Source organism: Protopterus annectens, chromosome 2.part1 (genome assembly GCF_019279795.1).
Source record: "Protopterus annectens isolate FY-2018-M chromosome 2.part1, PAN1.0, whole genome shotgun sequence".
Classification (NCBI taxonomy): Eukaryota; Metazoa; Chordata; order Ceratodontiformes; family Protopteridae; genus Protopterus; species Protopterus annectens.
Genome location: NC_056729.1, coordinates 692,749,995 through 692,768,699, shown reverse-complemented (window position 1 = coordinate 692,768,699; position 18,705 = coordinate 692,749,995). Strand labels below are relative to the sequence as shown.

Sequence of the window (18,705 nt, the reverse complement as noted above, 5' to 3'; positions counted from 1 at the left end):
GTGTTTTAGGTCTTGATTAGCACTGTATATAGGTTCATAGTTTAGTACTAAGCTAACTGCCCTTGCAAGCCTATTTTAAGCCTAGCCAATTATCCCTTGTTAGGCTCAAACCCTGCACCTTGTGTTTATAAGGCAAACACCTTAGCCATTAAGCCACCCTCCCAACCCTAAACCTCCATTTTCACTAATAAGTGAACATTCCTGTCCTGATAAATACTGTTTTGAGAAGTGAGTAGCTAGACACACCTTCTTGCCAACAAATGCAGTTCGATATTTTTACTATTTTTACTATTTTTTACTATTCTCACATATAACAATATGTGAACAGTGAATATATTTCTTTAGTGGAGCTAGTGCTACTCAGAGCAGTGTGTCATATGTTCATAGGTACATAGGTTCATAGGTAGGTACTAGCTATCGGCCCAAGGGCCTACGTAAGCCTAGCCAACAAGGTTCCCTGGCTTACGCCACCCAAGAAAGTTATTTTCCTGTGCTACTGCCGAGCAGAGACACAGACATGATCCCCGAGTTGTATTTCCTATTTCCCATCCACTCATCAAGATTTTTCTTTAAGAGTGCTAATGAAGAACTTTGCTTGACATAGATGGGTAGCCTGTTCCAGAGTATGGGAAGTCTCTGGGACAGGAATATGTCCCTCCAGCAGGTCCTGTTTATTGTGGTGACAAGGTTTAGTTAGACCCATCAATTAATATCATGCTCCATTAAGCATTTACTTCACTAAACCAGCTTGACAGATCTCACATTTTCCTCATCAAAAGATCTCAGTTCTTAGCACCCTTAGCTACTCTGATGAAATAAAAGCCATGTCCCTCTATTCAGTCTCATGCAGATTTCTGAAGGGTATACTCTGCCTAGCCATATGTGCTATAAATGATCCAGTGTTCTTTAAACTGTTACACCTAAACATAACTGTTGGTTAAGCAAACATCTGCTCTAGACATCTAAAAACCTATGCTACCACTTCAACAATACCAGGTCGTGTGACTGATGTCTCACCCCACATATCCCCCATGAAAGCCTCCAAAATACAGCTGTCTGTACTATCGAGCAAAGTACTTCACTAATGACTGTTAAAATCATCCTGGGTGAACCGTCTTTGTGCAGGTTTGTGGGTCGCACAGCACCTCCCAGCTAGGGTAAACTATTACCGGTGCCTTAAAGTCTGCTCCTCAAATTTTCCCTTAGATCTTGCTAGCTTTCATCTCTGAGCACTCAAATCAGACCTCTAAGCCCCACACTTCCTCAGAACCTCTTTCAGCTGTTATAGCACTTACAAAAACAGCTTCAGAACTTAAAAAGAAGCATAACAGCTACAGTACTTAAATACTAAGCACCTATCCAGGCATGTCTCAAGGTCAGTTCCCTACACTCTCTCCTATTAACCTGGTGAACTTGGGAATCCTGAGGCAATGTAGCAATTGCCTCATGTAGACAGACAACCCTCTCCTCCTACCTACTAACACATCCACTTGTGAGAGATGCACATACATAGCCAAACTAGAAGCCACACTCTCTCAAACCAAGACTGGGCTAGTCACTCAAGAGGAGAAGGTTAACACACACTACACACCTCATAGAACACATAGCTCTCCGGATCACACACCACCACACCTCTCACATAGTAGCACAAAACACACACACACTTTTGTAGAGGTTTACAATAAAAATCTGCCCAAACAGCAAAGACCTCCAAGGCAAAAATGCAAGCAACCATCTCACCCAAACACAACCCCCAAGACACACAGCCCACATAAACAGTGTGCCACTCAACCTAAGCCCCTACGACAGAACAGTCTACCCAATCCACTAATCATAGGTGACTCAATAGTAAGGCACACTGACATCCCACTCACTAGGTTAAATAAGGAGAAATTTATGGACAGCTGCCTGTCAGGAGCCAGGATTTGCCACATAATGCATGCACTTGGGTCTCTCCACAAGTACAGATATGACTTGGTCATTGTCCATGTTGGTGTGAACAACCTAAGATGTACCTCCCTGGACTACATGAAAAGAGACATGGAGGAGCTCTCGGATCTTGTAGGCCAAGCAGGTATGACCCTAGCCCTGAGTAGCATACTACTGTTGCCTAGAATGATACCAGAGTACAAGCAGAAAATGAGTGACTTCAACAATTGGCTAAGTTTCTGGTGTCATTCAAAGGGGATCCAGTATCTGTCTGCCTGGGATAACATGATCGACAGACCTCAATGCTTTGCCAGAGATGGCCTGCATCTGTCACCCCTGGGATTCCAGATACTGGCAAAGGCTCTTGCCACCCCTATAGTGCCTTTTTTAGGCAATGCCCTGAAGACAAATTTACCACCTTAACCACTACAATCAAACTCAACCTGAGGGTAATGCTACTCAACGCTAGAAGCCTAAATCTCAAAATCACTCCTAAAACTGGAGAACATCAACCTTTGTGCAGTAACAAAGACCTGGTTCAAGGCTCCAGAGAGCACCCCAGCACTACCAAGCTACATAGCACATCACACCTTTTGGCCCCCAAACCTAAACTGAAGCCCAAAGGCGGTGGCGTATCCATCTTCATAAAAGTTATGCACACCTCCAGACTGGTTGCCCAAAATAATGCATCAGAGATATTACAGGTACAACTAACACTGGATAAAATTGCAATCCAGGTTGTAGCCTGCTATAGATCCCCCACAATGTCCCAAGACTCCCACTCTGCATTCCAGTACACTCTGGAAAGCATTAAGGTTCAACCCAATACCATTATACTGGGAGATTTTAACTACCCCTCCATTAGCTGGGAAAATTACTCCTGCTCCAACTCATTTGCCCAATGATTTCTGGAATTCATTAATTCCAAAGCCCTAGACCAACTCATTCTCACCCCCACCAGAGGTAGAAGCCTTCTCGATCTGGTCATTACAAACATGGGAAACTGCTGCTCTACACCAGTGATCAACTCCTCCCTGGTCAGATCTGACCTTAAGTTAATCACAATCAATATCCAAATCCCACCCTCATCCCCCATGAAGGAAACCACAGTGAAAAACTTCTCCAAAGCCTATTTTGAGCTTCTAAAGACAGAGGTGTCAAACTTCACGTCACCCACGCAAATGGGGAAAGGATGTATGGCCACTGAGTCATACACCAAGGAGCTGTATGAGCATTTACACAAGTGCATGGATCAGGCCATACCAAACAGAACCAAGATCATGTCCTCCAAAAAAAGGATGCCAATCTGGTGGTCCCTTGCCATTAGCAAACTTTACAACAGAAGAAAAAAAACTGTTGCAGAAAAGGGCAAAGTCTCAAGACTGGAAAAATTCCATTGTAAGTCTCAGCAAAATACTGAAATCCCTCATCAAAGCTAGTTATGAAAACAAAATTGCAACAGATGCTAAAGACAACCACAAGGCATTCTTTAGTTATGCCAAGAACCTGCATGACAATACACAGGGGTGCTCTGAGCTACTGCACAATGGCACCACTTATACTGAACCAACAGATACTGCCAACATCTTGGGTGACAGGTTTAGTGTAAACATTACCCCCCCACCCCCAAAAAGGCCCATCCCAAAACCCAAGGAATGCCAAATCCCTAATATAATGGCTGCCCAGGTAGAAGCCACACTATTCAAAGCCAAAAATACAGCTTCCATGGGACCTAATAATATACCTGGCTGTGTACTACATGAATTACAAAGGGAACTGGCACCTCACCTCAGTGCCCTGTTCAACCACAGCCTCACTTCAGGCTTTGTTCCCACTGAATGGCACACCTCTACAGTCATCCCACTCCACAAAGGGGAGCAAATACTGACCCAGGAAACTACCACCCTATCAGCCTGATAATCCTGATTTGTAAGGCCATGGAGCACATCATTATGGACCTCATAAATAGGGAATTGGGAACCTTCAAACCTTGGACACCTCACAGTTTGGGTTTGTGAAGGGCAGATCATGTCTGCTCAACCTGATAGACTTCTTTGAATCTGTCACCAGAGCAGTCGATGAAGGCAAGGCAGTCCATACAGACTACCTCAATCTGGCCAAGGCCTTCGACATTATTCCCCACTCAGGGATCATTGACAGACTCACCAACCTAGGCATTAACCCCTACATCATAAGATGGATTGCCAACTGGCTCATGGACAGAACCCACATGGTGAAAGTAGCAGACTCCAAATCCGACTACTGGGCAGTTACAAGTAGAGTCTCACAAGGATCTGTCCTGGGTCCTCTCCTGTTTGGTATATACTTCTCTGAAGTTCAGGCTAACACCAAAGGACTCTGGTTGACCAAGTTCACAGACTACTGCAAACTGGGAGCCATTACTGACTCTCAAGCTGACATTGCCATCCTACAAAAAGGCCTCACAGACACCAACGACTGGTGCCAGAACCATGGTCTTAAGCTCAATGCTAAAAAGTGCATAGTCATCCCCTTCGGGAAAAACACGGTGCCCACGAACTACCACATTGACAGTAGCCCTCTCAACTCCCAAGGTGTGATAAGAGATCTAGGGACACAAGTAGATAGTAACCTCTCCTTTGGCAACCATGTGTCCAGCGTAGTTAGGAAATCCTTCTGTGTGGCACACCTCATTACAAAAGGTTTCTAATCCAGGAAGAAAGAAGTCATAATCCTTCTCTACTCATCCCTCATTAGACCCATTATAGAGTACAATGCCCCATTTGGCATGTACCTCACTAGACACCTGCAACAACTGGTGAGGCCACAGAAATTCCTCTCAAAGAGGATCCTAGGACTCAAACACATGCCCTATGCAGACAGACTCAAATAAACTACAGCTATACTTCATCTCATATTGCCTACTTAGAGGTGATCTCTGCTTGGCATACAAAGCCATATCTGACCCAGTGTTGCTAGACATGCTTCACCCAAAGAAGACTGAATCCCCCCGCACCACATGATCCAAGGACCTCAACCTCATCACCACAATAAACAGAACCTGCTAGAGGGACAGGTTCCTAACCCAGAGACCACCCATACTCTGGAATAAACTCCCCATTCATGTCAAGCAGAGCACTTCACTAGCCCTCTTCAAGAGAAATCTTGATGAGTGGATGGGTAACAGGAAATTCATCCTGGGGATCATCTCAATAGCCTTGTGTTGGCACCAGTGCCATTAGCCTTGTACTCACCTATGACCCTACGAACCTATGACTAGATTTGTTCTCTCAAATTTTCAGCAGGGACATGTGGAGAAAGTCTGTTTAAAGGGGGACATTGTCAGACTGCCACCAGTAGTGGGTGATGCAGTTGAGCTTCTCGATGGTCTCATTGGCTGTAAGTTTAGTAGGAACCTATAAACCTGTGAACTAACAGTGATTTTTATTATCCAGGTATGAACCTTTAATAAACTAACTGCATTCATATGTCATACTCTAAGGAGATTAGATTGCCAATGTTGTTTTATCAACCATAATTCACTGCACAAGGGAAAGCAAGATTTTCTTGTATAAAATATTAAGTCTGTATAGAAAATTGCAACTGTACTTTTAAGTACAAAAACAAGCTCTAAAATATACAAAAATTGTATAAAATTTGCAATTACGTTTCTGTGAAAAGCAGCAGATATATAAGATAAAATACTGTAGAAAAAAACTATGTGAATTAAGTGATAACTGTTTTACTACTTAACTGTCGTTAACTGTAATGTTCTTCTGTTACTTAAGGTATTACATCACTTCACTGAGAGCTATTATCCACTGGATGAATATCAAATGACAGGGAAATGAAAGTGTCATAGACTGTATTAATCTGTCTATTTCTGTAGCTATTTATTTTTGTTTGGTAATACAGGCAGTGGACTGATCCACTAGACACCCATTTCTGCCGCAGTCCAGGAAATACGGCGAAGATAAGACAAGAAGTAATGCAACTGATTTAATAACTCATTAAATCTGATTTTTTTAAAAGGGAAATTCTGCCAGATTTCTGCTGTGCTAACTTTATATATACTAGGAATGAATGATCCATCCTAAGACATCTCTAAAGTGTTGAAGTGATACGATTCACATGATGTTAAGATTCAAATTACAGAAGCCATTTTGGACAGTATTTGTCGTGTCCTGAATATGATTGCTTCAGAAACTTTATGCCTCTCTGCAGTAATGCATTTATACTATTTTGCTTGCCTGCTACATATTGCAATTCTTAGACATATGTGGAGAGGTTTTCATAATTATTTTAACCAACATTATTTAGGAAATATTTAGCTGGATCGTTAGTGTTCTGTAAACTGTCCATCTGTTGCAGTACTTTATTTTATATTCCTTTGTGTAGTAGCATAGCTTGTCTGTACATGTAATTTCTCAAACTATATCATTTAGTTTCCTTTAACAAAGAATTATATTTGTTGATTTGCAAAAGATTGTGGTTGGATATTTATTTATTTGTTGATATAAGAGTAACTTATAATGAGTGTGGGTGACTAGTTTCTGAATCAGTCTCTGCAAGAAGAAGAGTGTTCAGCTAAAACTGGCATTGCTTTTCATATTGTAGAAGTTTTTTTTTTTTTAAAAAGGATAGTAACTGGGGTTTGTCAGACTTTGTATGGCTGGTGGCAGTACTACTGCAAAGCAGGAGTGGTAGCACTGAAGGGCATATTAACCTATCATGTAAATTGCAGGAGTGGTAGCACTGAAGGGCATATTAACCTATCATGTAAACTAGTGTGTGTGTGTGTGTGTGTGTATGTGTGTGTGTGTGTGCACGCGCGCACGCATGCGTGTGTACGCATTTCTGTGTCTATCCGATGGAGCGATTATTAACATTGAAGATCTGTGGCAATACATGACAGTGATCACTAATGATGTCAGAAAGGACACTAGACTTTGAGATGAGATCCTAATGAGACTGATCAGAACCACCCATTCAGTAGCAGAATTAGTCAACATGCACTGAACATAACTGGTGAAGAAGTAGAAATGTTGACAGAATATATGGCCCATAAGTAGATTAGATGCAATGTCTATCTGGATAATAAATGGAGTGAAGTCATCAAGAAAAATTCAGTTTTGAGTAAGGGCAAATAGTTTGTCACATCAATGAACAGATATCTTGGGAAAATAGTGAGATACTAGGAGTGAGGTAGCACTGAAACAAACCCTTTTGCTCGTGCAAGTAAGATAGATAGAGGTAAGTGTCAAACTGTGTCTGAAATGTAGGGCAGACTGTGATTCTGCTGTATAGAAAAATACAATAGTATTCTCTCAGACAAAGGTGAATATTTTCTGTCTTGACGTAGATTAATTTAAAAGTCTCTGCAGCAGCAGTAGCATGTAATGTTTCACCTGATCAGGATATGCCCTGTCACGGATGTCAGAACGTGGAAGATAATACTTGGTTGTGCACAAATGTGAGTTTTGTGAACCACCTACACCAAGAGAGGTATAAACAATTGATTTCCAAACAGGGACCCCTGACTCTGGTGTATACTGTTGTGTCCTTTGGAATGAGGCACTGTAATTCAGTTGGGCTGGAACTTCCTGGAGCACAGTTGCTGTATTATATATAGCACAGAATATTTTAACCAGAGCTGTTATTAGTGACCCTCCTACTGCCATCATTCCATTGGATTCTAGTCTGTAGGAGGACCACCTGTAAGATGATGCTTCTAGTGTATCTTTCTCTACATGACCATATACCTTCCTGTCCTAAAAGAGCCGATTAATCCATGGTATCCAGCCCATTTTTGCCAATGTATTGATGTATTTGAACCACTCAACTGATGATGTTGTTATATTTTTTTATTTAGATGTTTTTCATTTTTTACAGCTTTATGTTTTACTTTATGCTGCAACATCTGGAATATTTGCTGTATCTAAACATAGAAAGCAGTTGTGAATAAAAATCAAAGCCACCTGTAAAGACGAAGCTTGAAAACAACACAAACACATTTCAATAAACAATTGGTATTACCAGTCAATATCAGGCCACATTTATGTCATTTTAATTGTAGTTTTCCATAATGTACAATGGTAGTTTATCATAGCAAAGGAACATATGTATCACAGTGAAACTAAAAGCTATACCATGGAAGGTCATTCAAGACTGTCAGATTATGGCAGAGATATCTGATAAAAATAATACTACGGACAAATGAAATAAAAGATAGTTACAGTGTGCATAGACACTGAGGTCACGAAGAGTCGGTCTTGACTAAATGACTAGACATCAACAAGTCTACTTATAGTGCGTAACAGAAACATAAATAGACTGACACGTGCTACAAATAAAAACATTTTTGCCTTCCCTTAACTAGTATGGATATGCACAAACAGGCCTGCTAAAATATATTGTATTACTGTTTATCTATGATTCCAAAAACTGCAATGTCTGTTTGGAAATACACACAATTCTCTACCTTCTTGAGTCTCCATTATTTACTGATACATTTTGAATTTCACATGGTATTAAAGAAGAGAATAGCATGTAGCTGAGTGTCAGATCTCATTCCCCCATCCCATCCATAACCCCATTTCCCATTTTTGCACATGGTGTCAGGGTGTCACTTCAACAGTGACAGTCATCTGGAGCCAGTGTTTACACTGCCAGGTGGCTAGCCCTGTCACAGATGTCAGTTATCAGTGTAATAATCAAACAAATTGCACATAACAATCACTCAAGTCTATTATGGGGTCTTGCAGCCCCCAGGAATTGTGGGACTACAACATTAGGATGGTACACCTACAAGGCAAGATTTCTATTATACCATAACCCCCCATTAATATTCCAAAACGTGCACACTGATTGGCCAGCGTGCACGTTGTAAATCGACTTATACTAATGGAAAAAGGTCCAGTCGCCCGGACTTTTTCCATTAGTATAAGTCTCTTTTAAAACACTGTCTCGCTATGTTAAAGGAGTTTAACATAGTGACACAGGTTTAAAAAAAGCAACGGAGATCTCTGTTGCTTTTTTTAAAGCTGTCACCCTATGTTAAACTCCTTTAGCATAGCGACACAGTGTGTAAAAAGCAACAGAGATCTTGCTTTGTCCGTTGCTTTTTTTTTAAACCTGTCTCGCTATGTTAAATGGGTTTAACATAGCGAGACAGCTTTAAAATAAGCAACAGAGATCTCCGTTCCTTATTTTAAAGCTGTCTCGCTATGTTAAACCCATTTAACATAGCGAAACAGTAAAAAGCAACGGAGATCTTGCTTTCTCCGTTGCTTTTGGCCACAGCTATGATGTACTGTGTAGGCATGAGCAGTACATCAGAACTGCCATGGATGCCAGACAGCTGCGGAAGGGCAGCAAAGAGGCATTATACAATGCCATTATTTAAGAAAAGTAGTTATTTCTTTTCTTAAATAATGTCATAGTATAATAGCAATAACCCACTTCTGGGTGTTGGTAATGCGGGATTTACCCACGGTTGTCTTTGTTTGGTTCCTCGGCCGCCTCAGGACCAAACCACGCCAACCGTGGTAAATCCCGCATTACCCACACCCAGGCGGGTTATTGCTATATTATACCATGACCCCAAAACGCGTGCACGCTGATTGGCCAGCGTGCCCGTTGTAAATCGAGTTATACTAATGGAAAAGGTCCGTCGCCCGGACTTTTTCCATTAGTATAACTTTTTAAACATTGTTCGCTATGTTAAATGGGTTTAACATAGCGAGACAGCTTTAAAATAGGCAACGGAGATCTCCGCTGCTTATTTTAAAGCTGTCTCGCCATGTTAAACCCATTTAACATAGCGAGACAGTGTTTTAAAAAAAAGCAACGGAGAAAGCAAGATCTCCGTTGCTTTTTAGCTATGTTAAATGAGTTTAACATAGCGAGACAGTTTAAAATAAGCAACGGACATCTCCGCTGCTTATTTTAAACTGTCTCGCCATGTTAAACTCATTTAACATAGCTTAAACAAAAAAGCAACGGAGATCTTGCATTCTCCGTTGCTTTTGCCCATCAGAACTGCCGCGGATGCCAGACATCTGCGGAAGGGCAGTAAACAGGCATTATACTATGCCATTATTTAAGAAAAGTAATAGTTTCTTTTCTTAAATAATGTCATGAATAGCAATAACCACTTCTGGTGGTAATGCTAAATTTACCCACGGTTGGCTTTGTTTGGTCGAAACCACACCAACCGTGGGTAAATTTAGCATTACCCACACCCAGGCGTGGGTTATTGCTATAATAATCTATGTAGGCCAGTGAATACTGCTGCTACTGTGGTGGTTGGAAGTAAGGAGCTGCACATGTTTTTTTTTTTTTGTTTGTTTTGGTACTTTAACACGACCCCCCCCAGTAATTTCTGTAAATGTGCTTTGCTTAGGGGAGACAATAAGATTAGCAAAGCATAAGTAAATAAATTAATAAAATAAGCAATATATGTTGGCTGGGGCCATCACCTTGTAGGCCACTTCTTTCATTTCATGGCATGGTGGTACTATCTCCACAATATCATCATTTTTAATCTGATGATGGTTGCCAAAGGATGCAGGTCATGAAAGGTGTAGGGTATGCAAAAAGTAGTGATGTGGTGGGTGGGATTCTCAGATACTGCTTTTCCTAGAGCCCCGGTGTAGTTTTAATCAGCTTTATACACCAGTATGCATCGCGTTTTGCTAGCAGGTTTACACCTGGTGAACCTCTCTGATCAGGGAATATACTAATTGAATGATGTAAGTAAATAAAAGCTTTAACTTTCAGGATGCGTTTTTGAAGCACTGAATATATTCTTCGGGCGTGCTAGAATCTCTTAGTGGGTGTCTACAGTTCTGGTTATAAGTAAACATTTTAATAAATAACTATTCTTGTAAATATTATATTCACGAATGTGGGGGGGGGGGGGGGGCTGGTTCGGTATCATTAAGGTAGTGCTGTTTTTTTTTTTTTTTTTTTTGCCAGCGATCCCCTTATCAGACTTTTGTTCTTTAAACATAAAAAAGTCAAGGATTGCGTCCTAAGGTAGGACGTGGGCGGGCTGTGTTGGCTGGACAGTGGTGACGATAGGCAGAGCAAACAAGCCGTCTTCATTTTGCTGCCCACTGCTCACTGCTGGACTAGAAACGTTCACCAGATAAATCAGACGGCTGGGTGATCGTAGCGGTCATTCTCTACAGAGCCAGCAAGGACTTTCTTCCACTACACAATGGCACTGCTGAACAAGTTTGCCCTGTACTGGCAGGGCCGGCACACCATCCTTCTCCTCTTTTTTTCACACTGCCTAGCAGTAGTAAGTGTAAAAACTCATTTCTAGAAATGACGTTGTTGTTGCTTTTAACGACAATTGAAGTTCTGAATGGTAACCGCATTTTCTCCTTGTTTGTCTTGCAGTATCCAACGAGAGAAAACTGCTGCGTCTTAGACGAACGATTTGTAAGTTTTGTGCCTTTAATGTGGTTTAAAATGGTGCATGTTAAGTTTACCACCTGCCCGATTTGCGCAGGACAGTCCCTTTTTGGACAGTTGTGTCCTGCGGGAGTCGGGACAAATACATGTCCTGAGATTTCAGGAAAAGTAGTAAAATATTTATTTAAGTTTCAAATACCATGAGCATAAAATAGTTCTTTTGTATACGAAACACCTTAATTTCTAACAGATGACGGAATTAATTCAATGTCTCCAACAGTGACCTTTTACTTTGGCAAAAAAGTAAAGTCCAGTCCTTTGAACCAGTTGTGGGTATGCTCTGTCCTGCAAAATTTCGCATTTCTTCAAGAAATGTCCCAGTCTGGACATTTATAAAGGTGGCAACCCAAGTTGCATGCAAATGACTAGATGTTTTTATGTTTTTTTTCCTTTTGCTTTAGGGCGAGTATTGTCCGACTACATGCGGGGTCTACGATTTTTACAACCAATACAAATCTGGGGTGGACAGAGACTTAAACATCCTTGAAAGTCAGATGCAGCAAATAACCAATCGTACCACCACGAGTCAACAGCTGATTTCAAACATCAAAAGTGGCAATCAAATGCCACAGAAGGCTTCACAAGGTAACAGTTGTCACTTTGGTCTAGACACTTTTGCTTATTGGTTTTGTCAAGGTCAGTTTTACCCATGTCTTGTTTTCTTCCAGATAATTACGTCAAAAAAATCACAAGCATGTTGGAGGATATGATGAGATTTGAGAGGATCATTTCAACTCGGGAAGCTGAAATCCAGTATGTATATGCCACTTTTCTCGTTTTTTTTTACTTATTTTGATTTTGTTTTGTGTTTAGTTATGTTTCAGGTATAACGGTATCTCCTTTTATCCAAATCTGTAGTCTAGCTCTTGATATATTAAAGGTGGTCATGTTGTTATGTCAGTGGTGGGTAAAGCCAGACGTCCTACCTGTTTACCCGCAGAATGCGGCGGTGGTGGTGGTGTGGGTGTGTGTGAGTGTGTGTGTGTGTGTGTGTGTGTGTGTGGGGGGGGGGGGGGGCAGATCCAAAATTTGTCGGGGCTATCTTTGCAAATAATATCATTTTAATTCTCTTACTTTTCAAAATAAGAGGCGTTGTAGTCATGTATATTTCTCCGAAGAATTTGTCGAAACATAACTCTAAAATTCATAGCATAACAAAGCTGGAAGTAGCTAAAAACTAATTGGGGAAGGACACAAAGGCCTCAAAAATAAGGGCAAATTTTAAATATTCCTCTTATAAATTTAGAAAGTTGCTAGAATAAAATATGTTGTGTTACCATGCATTTTCTGAAGGATACCAAGTCCGGAAGTCGGATGTTTGGCATTATTTAATGAATTCAGTCCTCACTGATTTGTCAGAAAAAAATATTTAGGTAACAGACCAAAAGTCTGGACAGTTGACAGGTTTGGTTGTAAACTGTAGTGTCTGGCATTACTTGGTGGTTGTAATTACCGTTATATTACAAAATCACACGATTTACAAGGCAAAATCAGTACAATAGCATTTGTTTAAAACGTGTCATGACTATTGCATACGCCGTAGAGACATCTGCTAAATGTATTATTTCTTGTTATGCCGATCACTTCCTTGATTTATCTATTTCTATAAACTATGTTTAAAATTAGGACAAACAAGAGTATTTTTATGGAAATACACAAGTTAGCAAGATTTTGTACAGCTGTGTAGATTCGAAGTGAAAACGCATCTTGAATAAAATATGTAAAAAACGACCGAGGGGACAGATTTGGGTCTGTGTATAGTAAAGATGAAGCACACCTGTATGCACAAGCATCCATTTCACAGCAAAGCCATTTTTCCCATTTGTAGTTATACTACAATATAAAATCCATTCTAAATGTGGTTAGCAGAATATATCAGAACTTGTGAGGCTAAGAGGCAGAAAAAGAAACAGATGAACAAAAAGAGGTGGATAAATTTTATGTGGTGTTGTTTCTATGTGTAAATGCACTTGTGCAGTATTAACCTTTTAAACAAGATAAACGCGTGTACAGCAGGGCACACAGGACAGCTGCAAACAAATTCCATTCCATGGCAAGGTTAGAGTAGGAAATTATATAAAAATATTCTTTTCAAGAGTGCTTTTAGCAGGTATCTTGCTACTTGAATATATTTTTCATGCTTCTGAAGAAAATTCTTATTTTTTTATTTCTTGTTTAATGAAGACATGCCACTTTTTGTATTTTTTTGCACTGTACTTTGCTGTATAGGATTTTCTCTTTCAGATATACTTGTTGAGGCTACCTTTTCATAGGTTTATATGCAGTTGCTATCTAATTGTAGTCCTGCAAGGAGACTGTTAAAAAATAGCCAAAATTCCCACTTGCTCCCAAACACTGTCTGGTTAAGTAAATGACTTGCACAAGGTTGAATGGTAAGTGAGTCAGGAAATTTTCCTAATGTCTAGCCAAATTTCCCTTAGCAGAATAAATACAACTTCAGATTTCTCCTGCAAAGAGACTACTAGCTAGTGAGACTAAATCAGTCAACAAAGAATAAATAAGCACAACTTTTGGATTAAATGCCAGATTATACCAATTGTAACTAGTTTATTTACACATTATTTATTAACTTCATTCCTTGTTTTCAATTTTTTTTGTAATTTTACACACATTTTACCTGCTGGTTTGGGTTGTGGTTGAAAAGGGTCTTTTATCCAGTCCAGTCTATACCAGTTATTAAATAAATAACATTCCTCTCATAATTCAGTTCCGTAGCTCTGTTTGTAAATGAAGTGCTTTTTGTAATTTGGATAGGTTTGAAGATTTAAATCCTGCCACAGGTGAAGACTTTTAACATAGCAGTTAACACACAGGACTAAATGCTTCGTGTACTAAAAGTAGAAGGTTTTAAACTTTTCACCTTCATTTGCTTGCTGTGTGACCTTAAGCAAGCCACTTAACCAGACAGTGCTTTGGGGCAATTGGGAATTAGGGCTAGGCTCCTGGATTGCATGCCTAGTAACCTATAACAAGTAAATGTGGTATATAATTAACAGGGCACTGCTGCGTTTAACTTTGGGTTTTATTCTTTTTCATATTTTATAGGTAGTATTGCAGAGACACCTGAAGGTAACATATTTAATACAGAATTTTATATAGCAGTCAGTAGGAGTGGAACAACTGGAAAGGATTGACATGGATATAGTAAGGATGAAAGGAAGGTAGCAAAATCTGTCAGATTATAGTCAATGCAAAAAAAAAATTCAACATAGGTTTAAGTGAAGAGTACACTGTTGGTGGAAGGTAAAATAAATATAATGTAGGTTTAAGTACACTGTTGGTGGAAGGTAAAAGAAATACAATGTAGGTTTAAGTGAAGAGTACACTGTTGGTGGAAGAGTATATGTTGTATTAGATAAACTAAACACAAAGAAGGACTATGGCAATGCATTGATACTGGCTGATAAGATGCAGAAAAGGATCCTGCACCAGTGGAGAAATTAAAAAGTATCCCTCTGAACAGGTAAATGGTTAGACTCTGATAAGGAACACTGCTTGCTTTTCTAGAACCCCCTTTACTAAAAACACATAGATATAATAGAGGCATTTCAGAAAATGGCAGTAGAAATGGTACTGGGTCTTGTCTTCACTAGAAGCTAATGCAATTCTAAGAGACTAACATCATTTTGGAAATTAGTTATATAAGTAGAGCAAGTGTGTGTATGTGCATGTATGACAGGATATGTGTGTGTGTGTGTGTGTGTGTGTGTGTGTGTGTGTGTGTGTGTGTGTGTGTGTGTGCGCAAGAGCAGTATGAGCACACACACATGTACATGTGTGTGTGCGCAAGCATGTCTGTGTGCATGTAACTTTGAATATGTGTGGTAACAGGATGGCCTGAAAAAGTATCAGGAACTATGCTTTTTTTTCATAGAGAGGGTAATAAACATATAGAATCACATTCATGAAAAAGCTGGGGACAGACATGACAAAGGAATTAAAACATGCATTACAGTCTGTTGGCACAGAGGGAGGGTCTGTAGCTTCACCATTATTCATTTCCAGTTTAGACTGAGTCTGCAGCGCTTTGTGGTTGCCTTTGGAGAAGAGGACTGTATGGATAATGCCATACGTTCCACTGAGGGGGACAACGTGCGCTTGCATATAATGGAAGCCAGTGATAGTATAGCAGTCATGTAAGTGCATGCATAGCAGTTAGATAAGGGGGCATAAGAGTATACATTGTACTTAAGACCCAAGTAGACACTATATACAGTTCTGGGAGAAAAGTGGTGGTTGTGGCATACACATGAAGTTCCTTCTCCCAACAGAGTGAATGACATTCCTGTGTAGTGAATGGGAAGTTTTCTAACTTTTTGTATGCTCCCTAGCAAGTTGCTATGGTATAAGATGAGCCTGAGACAGTCTTAAACTGTACAGTGTCCCTAACATCTCCACTGAGGAAAGGACCATGACTACCTGGAAGCATAGCTTTCAACCTCTTAGTGCAAAAAATCTGGATAAAGCCTGACAAAATGGGGAGACAAAGGCTCAAAAATAGGGACATTTTTTTAAATATTGCTCTTATAAACTTAGTTTGTTTTAACATACATTTCCTGAAGGATTTTAAGTCTAAATCTCAAATGTATTATTTTGTGACTTCATTCCTCAGATCATACCAGTGATGTGCCAAAAAAAAATCCACTAATTTTATGAGAAACAGGCCAAAAATATGAGCCAAAAATCTGGACAGTTGAGAGGTATGCCTGGAAGGACAGCATGCACTGACCTACAATTCTTGTGCTAGTGGAAATAATTAGACATGCTTAATTATATGGTACAACTTATCCAGCAAAATGTGCATTTGATATGTCTTATAGCATCACAAAAGAATTTAAACTGATGCATGATAGGGAAAAACTTTTTGTTGCGAGTGCTGAAATTAGCAGATCTAGAATTGTAATAATTTGTGTCTGCTGAATAATAATGCAAAGATAGCAGTAACGTCAGATCCAATTGAGGGATTAGTAGTTTCTGCAGTATTAATTACAAAGTTAGAAATAAGAAAATAATATAAAGGGTATGTGTTAAAAATAACCACAATAATGTTTATCTGCATCTTTGACAAATGACTAGAATGTTCCTTGTGACATTTCTGATGCTGCTGCTGTATATTAAATATGCCAGTATAAATGAAGGTCATTATGTATCCTGCATTAACATTATAGAACCCTTTGCCACCACACTGGTCACACACTGGTAAAATAAGATTGATTATTGGTAGAGACATGTTATGTTTTATACATAAGCAAATGCTGTAGGTTCCTGGTAAAACCAAGTGCTTAGTTACTTGCGGGCTTAAAAATAAATTGCTATTACAGTTCTAGCTGTATTAATATAATTATGCACTTACTGCCATCTTAGCTTTGTAAGATCTGTTATTTTGATTACATTATGGGCCACAAAACCTTGAGATAATAGAATATTCATGTTATATGTAATAATGTAGGCAATAATCCACTTTGGCATATACAAGGTAGAGATTTATTACAACACATCCAGCATTGTATATTATCTCAACCACACATATGCTAGCATTTATTTCTGCACTTAGGAAGTTGGCATATTTGTTTAATTATTTGAAAAAGAAGTATTGTTTTCATTTATTTGTGTCACTTGTTATGTAGTCACACAATTTTTGTGTGTTTTATCTTAAATTTATAATAATTGTGTTTTTTAAACATTAACTATAGATGTTTAGTTTGAACCAGAATTTGCATTAACAAAAATGATATGAGCTACAAATACAGAGCATGGCTGTTAAAACAAGATATTTTGCATTTTCAATGCTCATTTAAAAGTTGGTTTGATGGGGGAATAATTTCTTCTGATAACCAAGTACTAAACGCAAACAAATTTAAGCCCAATGTTTCAAAAACAGGAGTTTGCCCTGAATTTGCTAAAAAAAAAAAAGACAAATTACTTTACTTTTTTGCAAGATTGTCTTCTTTCTCTGAGCAATGATGACTTTATAAGTAATTATAAGTATTGAGGGTTTGAGATCTCCCTGCATAAACATTTATTTATGACAAATGTTTATATATGATCTTTTGACTTCAGCTTTGTGTATATGAAGTAGAAGGTATTTTAGTTTACAAACACTTGATTTCTACTTTGCGTATCAGAAACAGAAGGTTCACTATTTTTGGGGAGACCTGATTTGATGATTCAAATTCAACATGATGTGGTATTGTTTTGTTTACTTCTATTGGCACTAAGCTGTAGATATAGTCTTATTGTAGTTATAGGTCCTGTTGTAATTATGGATGTTGTTGTAGTTATGGGTTCTGTTATACTTGTAGGTCCTGTTGTAGTTATTTAGTCCTTGTAGTTATAGGTCCTGTTGTAGTTATAGGTTTTATTGTAGTTATAGGTCCTAGTGTAGTTACAGTTGTAGTTATAGGTCCTGTTGTAGTTATAGGTCCTGTTGTAGTTATAGGCCTTGTTGTAGTTATAGGTCCTGTTGTAGTTATAGGTCCTATTGTAGTTATAGGTCTTGGTGTAGTTATAGGTCTTATTACTTACAGTAGCAGGCAGAAGATTGATTTCCTTCAGACTGCCCAAATCCAACAAGAATTGCCTGACAATCTTGTTTATAGGTTCATAGGATGATACTAGGCTATTTGCCCAGAGGCCCTTATAAGCTTAGTCAAGAATTTCACTCATGTTCCCACAAAGTCAGCACCTGCTTCCCTTGTCCGGTAGGGACACAGGTGGGATCCCAGGGGTGTATTTCTGTTTCCCATCCAGTCATCCAGGTTCCTATTAAAGAGAGCTAGTGAGGTACTCTGCTTGACATGGAGAGGGACTCTGTTCCACAGATGGGGAGTCTTTGGGACACAAATCTATCCCTCCAACAAGTTCTGTTAATGTCACAGACCAGGTTGAGGACTTGCATGTGGATTGTGCAAGTGGAGTTTGACTTACGGATATACAGTGACTCCATCAAGGCTGGGTCTGAGACAGCTTTGTATGCCAGACACAGGTCACCTCTGAGCAGTCTGTATGAGACTGAGTAGAGGGACAAGCCTTTTAGATTATTTTTGTACGATAAGTGTTTGTGACCCTGGATTTTCCTGATCAGGAACCTCTGTGGTCTCTCCAGCTGCTGCTTGTGCTTGGCAAGGTACATGCTGAAGGGAGCACTGTTCTCAATAACGGGTCTGATAAGGGAGGAATACAGGGATGTTATGATCTCCTTGTTCTTGGATGAAATACCCTTACTTATGAGGTGGACCATATAGAAAGCCTTCCGTACAACAGAAACAACGTGATGAACAAAACTCAGGTTGC

General features: G+C 39.4%; 1 protein-coding gene across 1 annotated transcript in view; it reads left to right on the top strand.

The window, feature by feature from the left end:
* The first annotated feature begins 11,021 nt into the window (after positions 1-11,021).
* The window catches only part of FGG (fibrinogen gamma chain), a 37,482-nt gene continuing 29,798 nt past the window's right edge, over positions 11,022-18,705 (top strand). The window contains exons 1-4 of the mRNA XM_044062433.1: positions 11,022-11,215; positions 11,317-11,358; positions 11,793-11,976; positions 12,060-12,144. Of these exons, the coding sequence (XP_043918368.1) occupies positions 11,132-11,215; positions 11,317-11,358; positions 11,793-11,976; positions 12,060-12,144 (395 nt within the window). The 5' untranslated portion in view covers positions 11,022-11,131. The remainder of the gene's footprint in view (positions 11,216-11,316; positions 11,359-11,792; positions 11,977-12,059; positions 12,145-18,705) is intronic.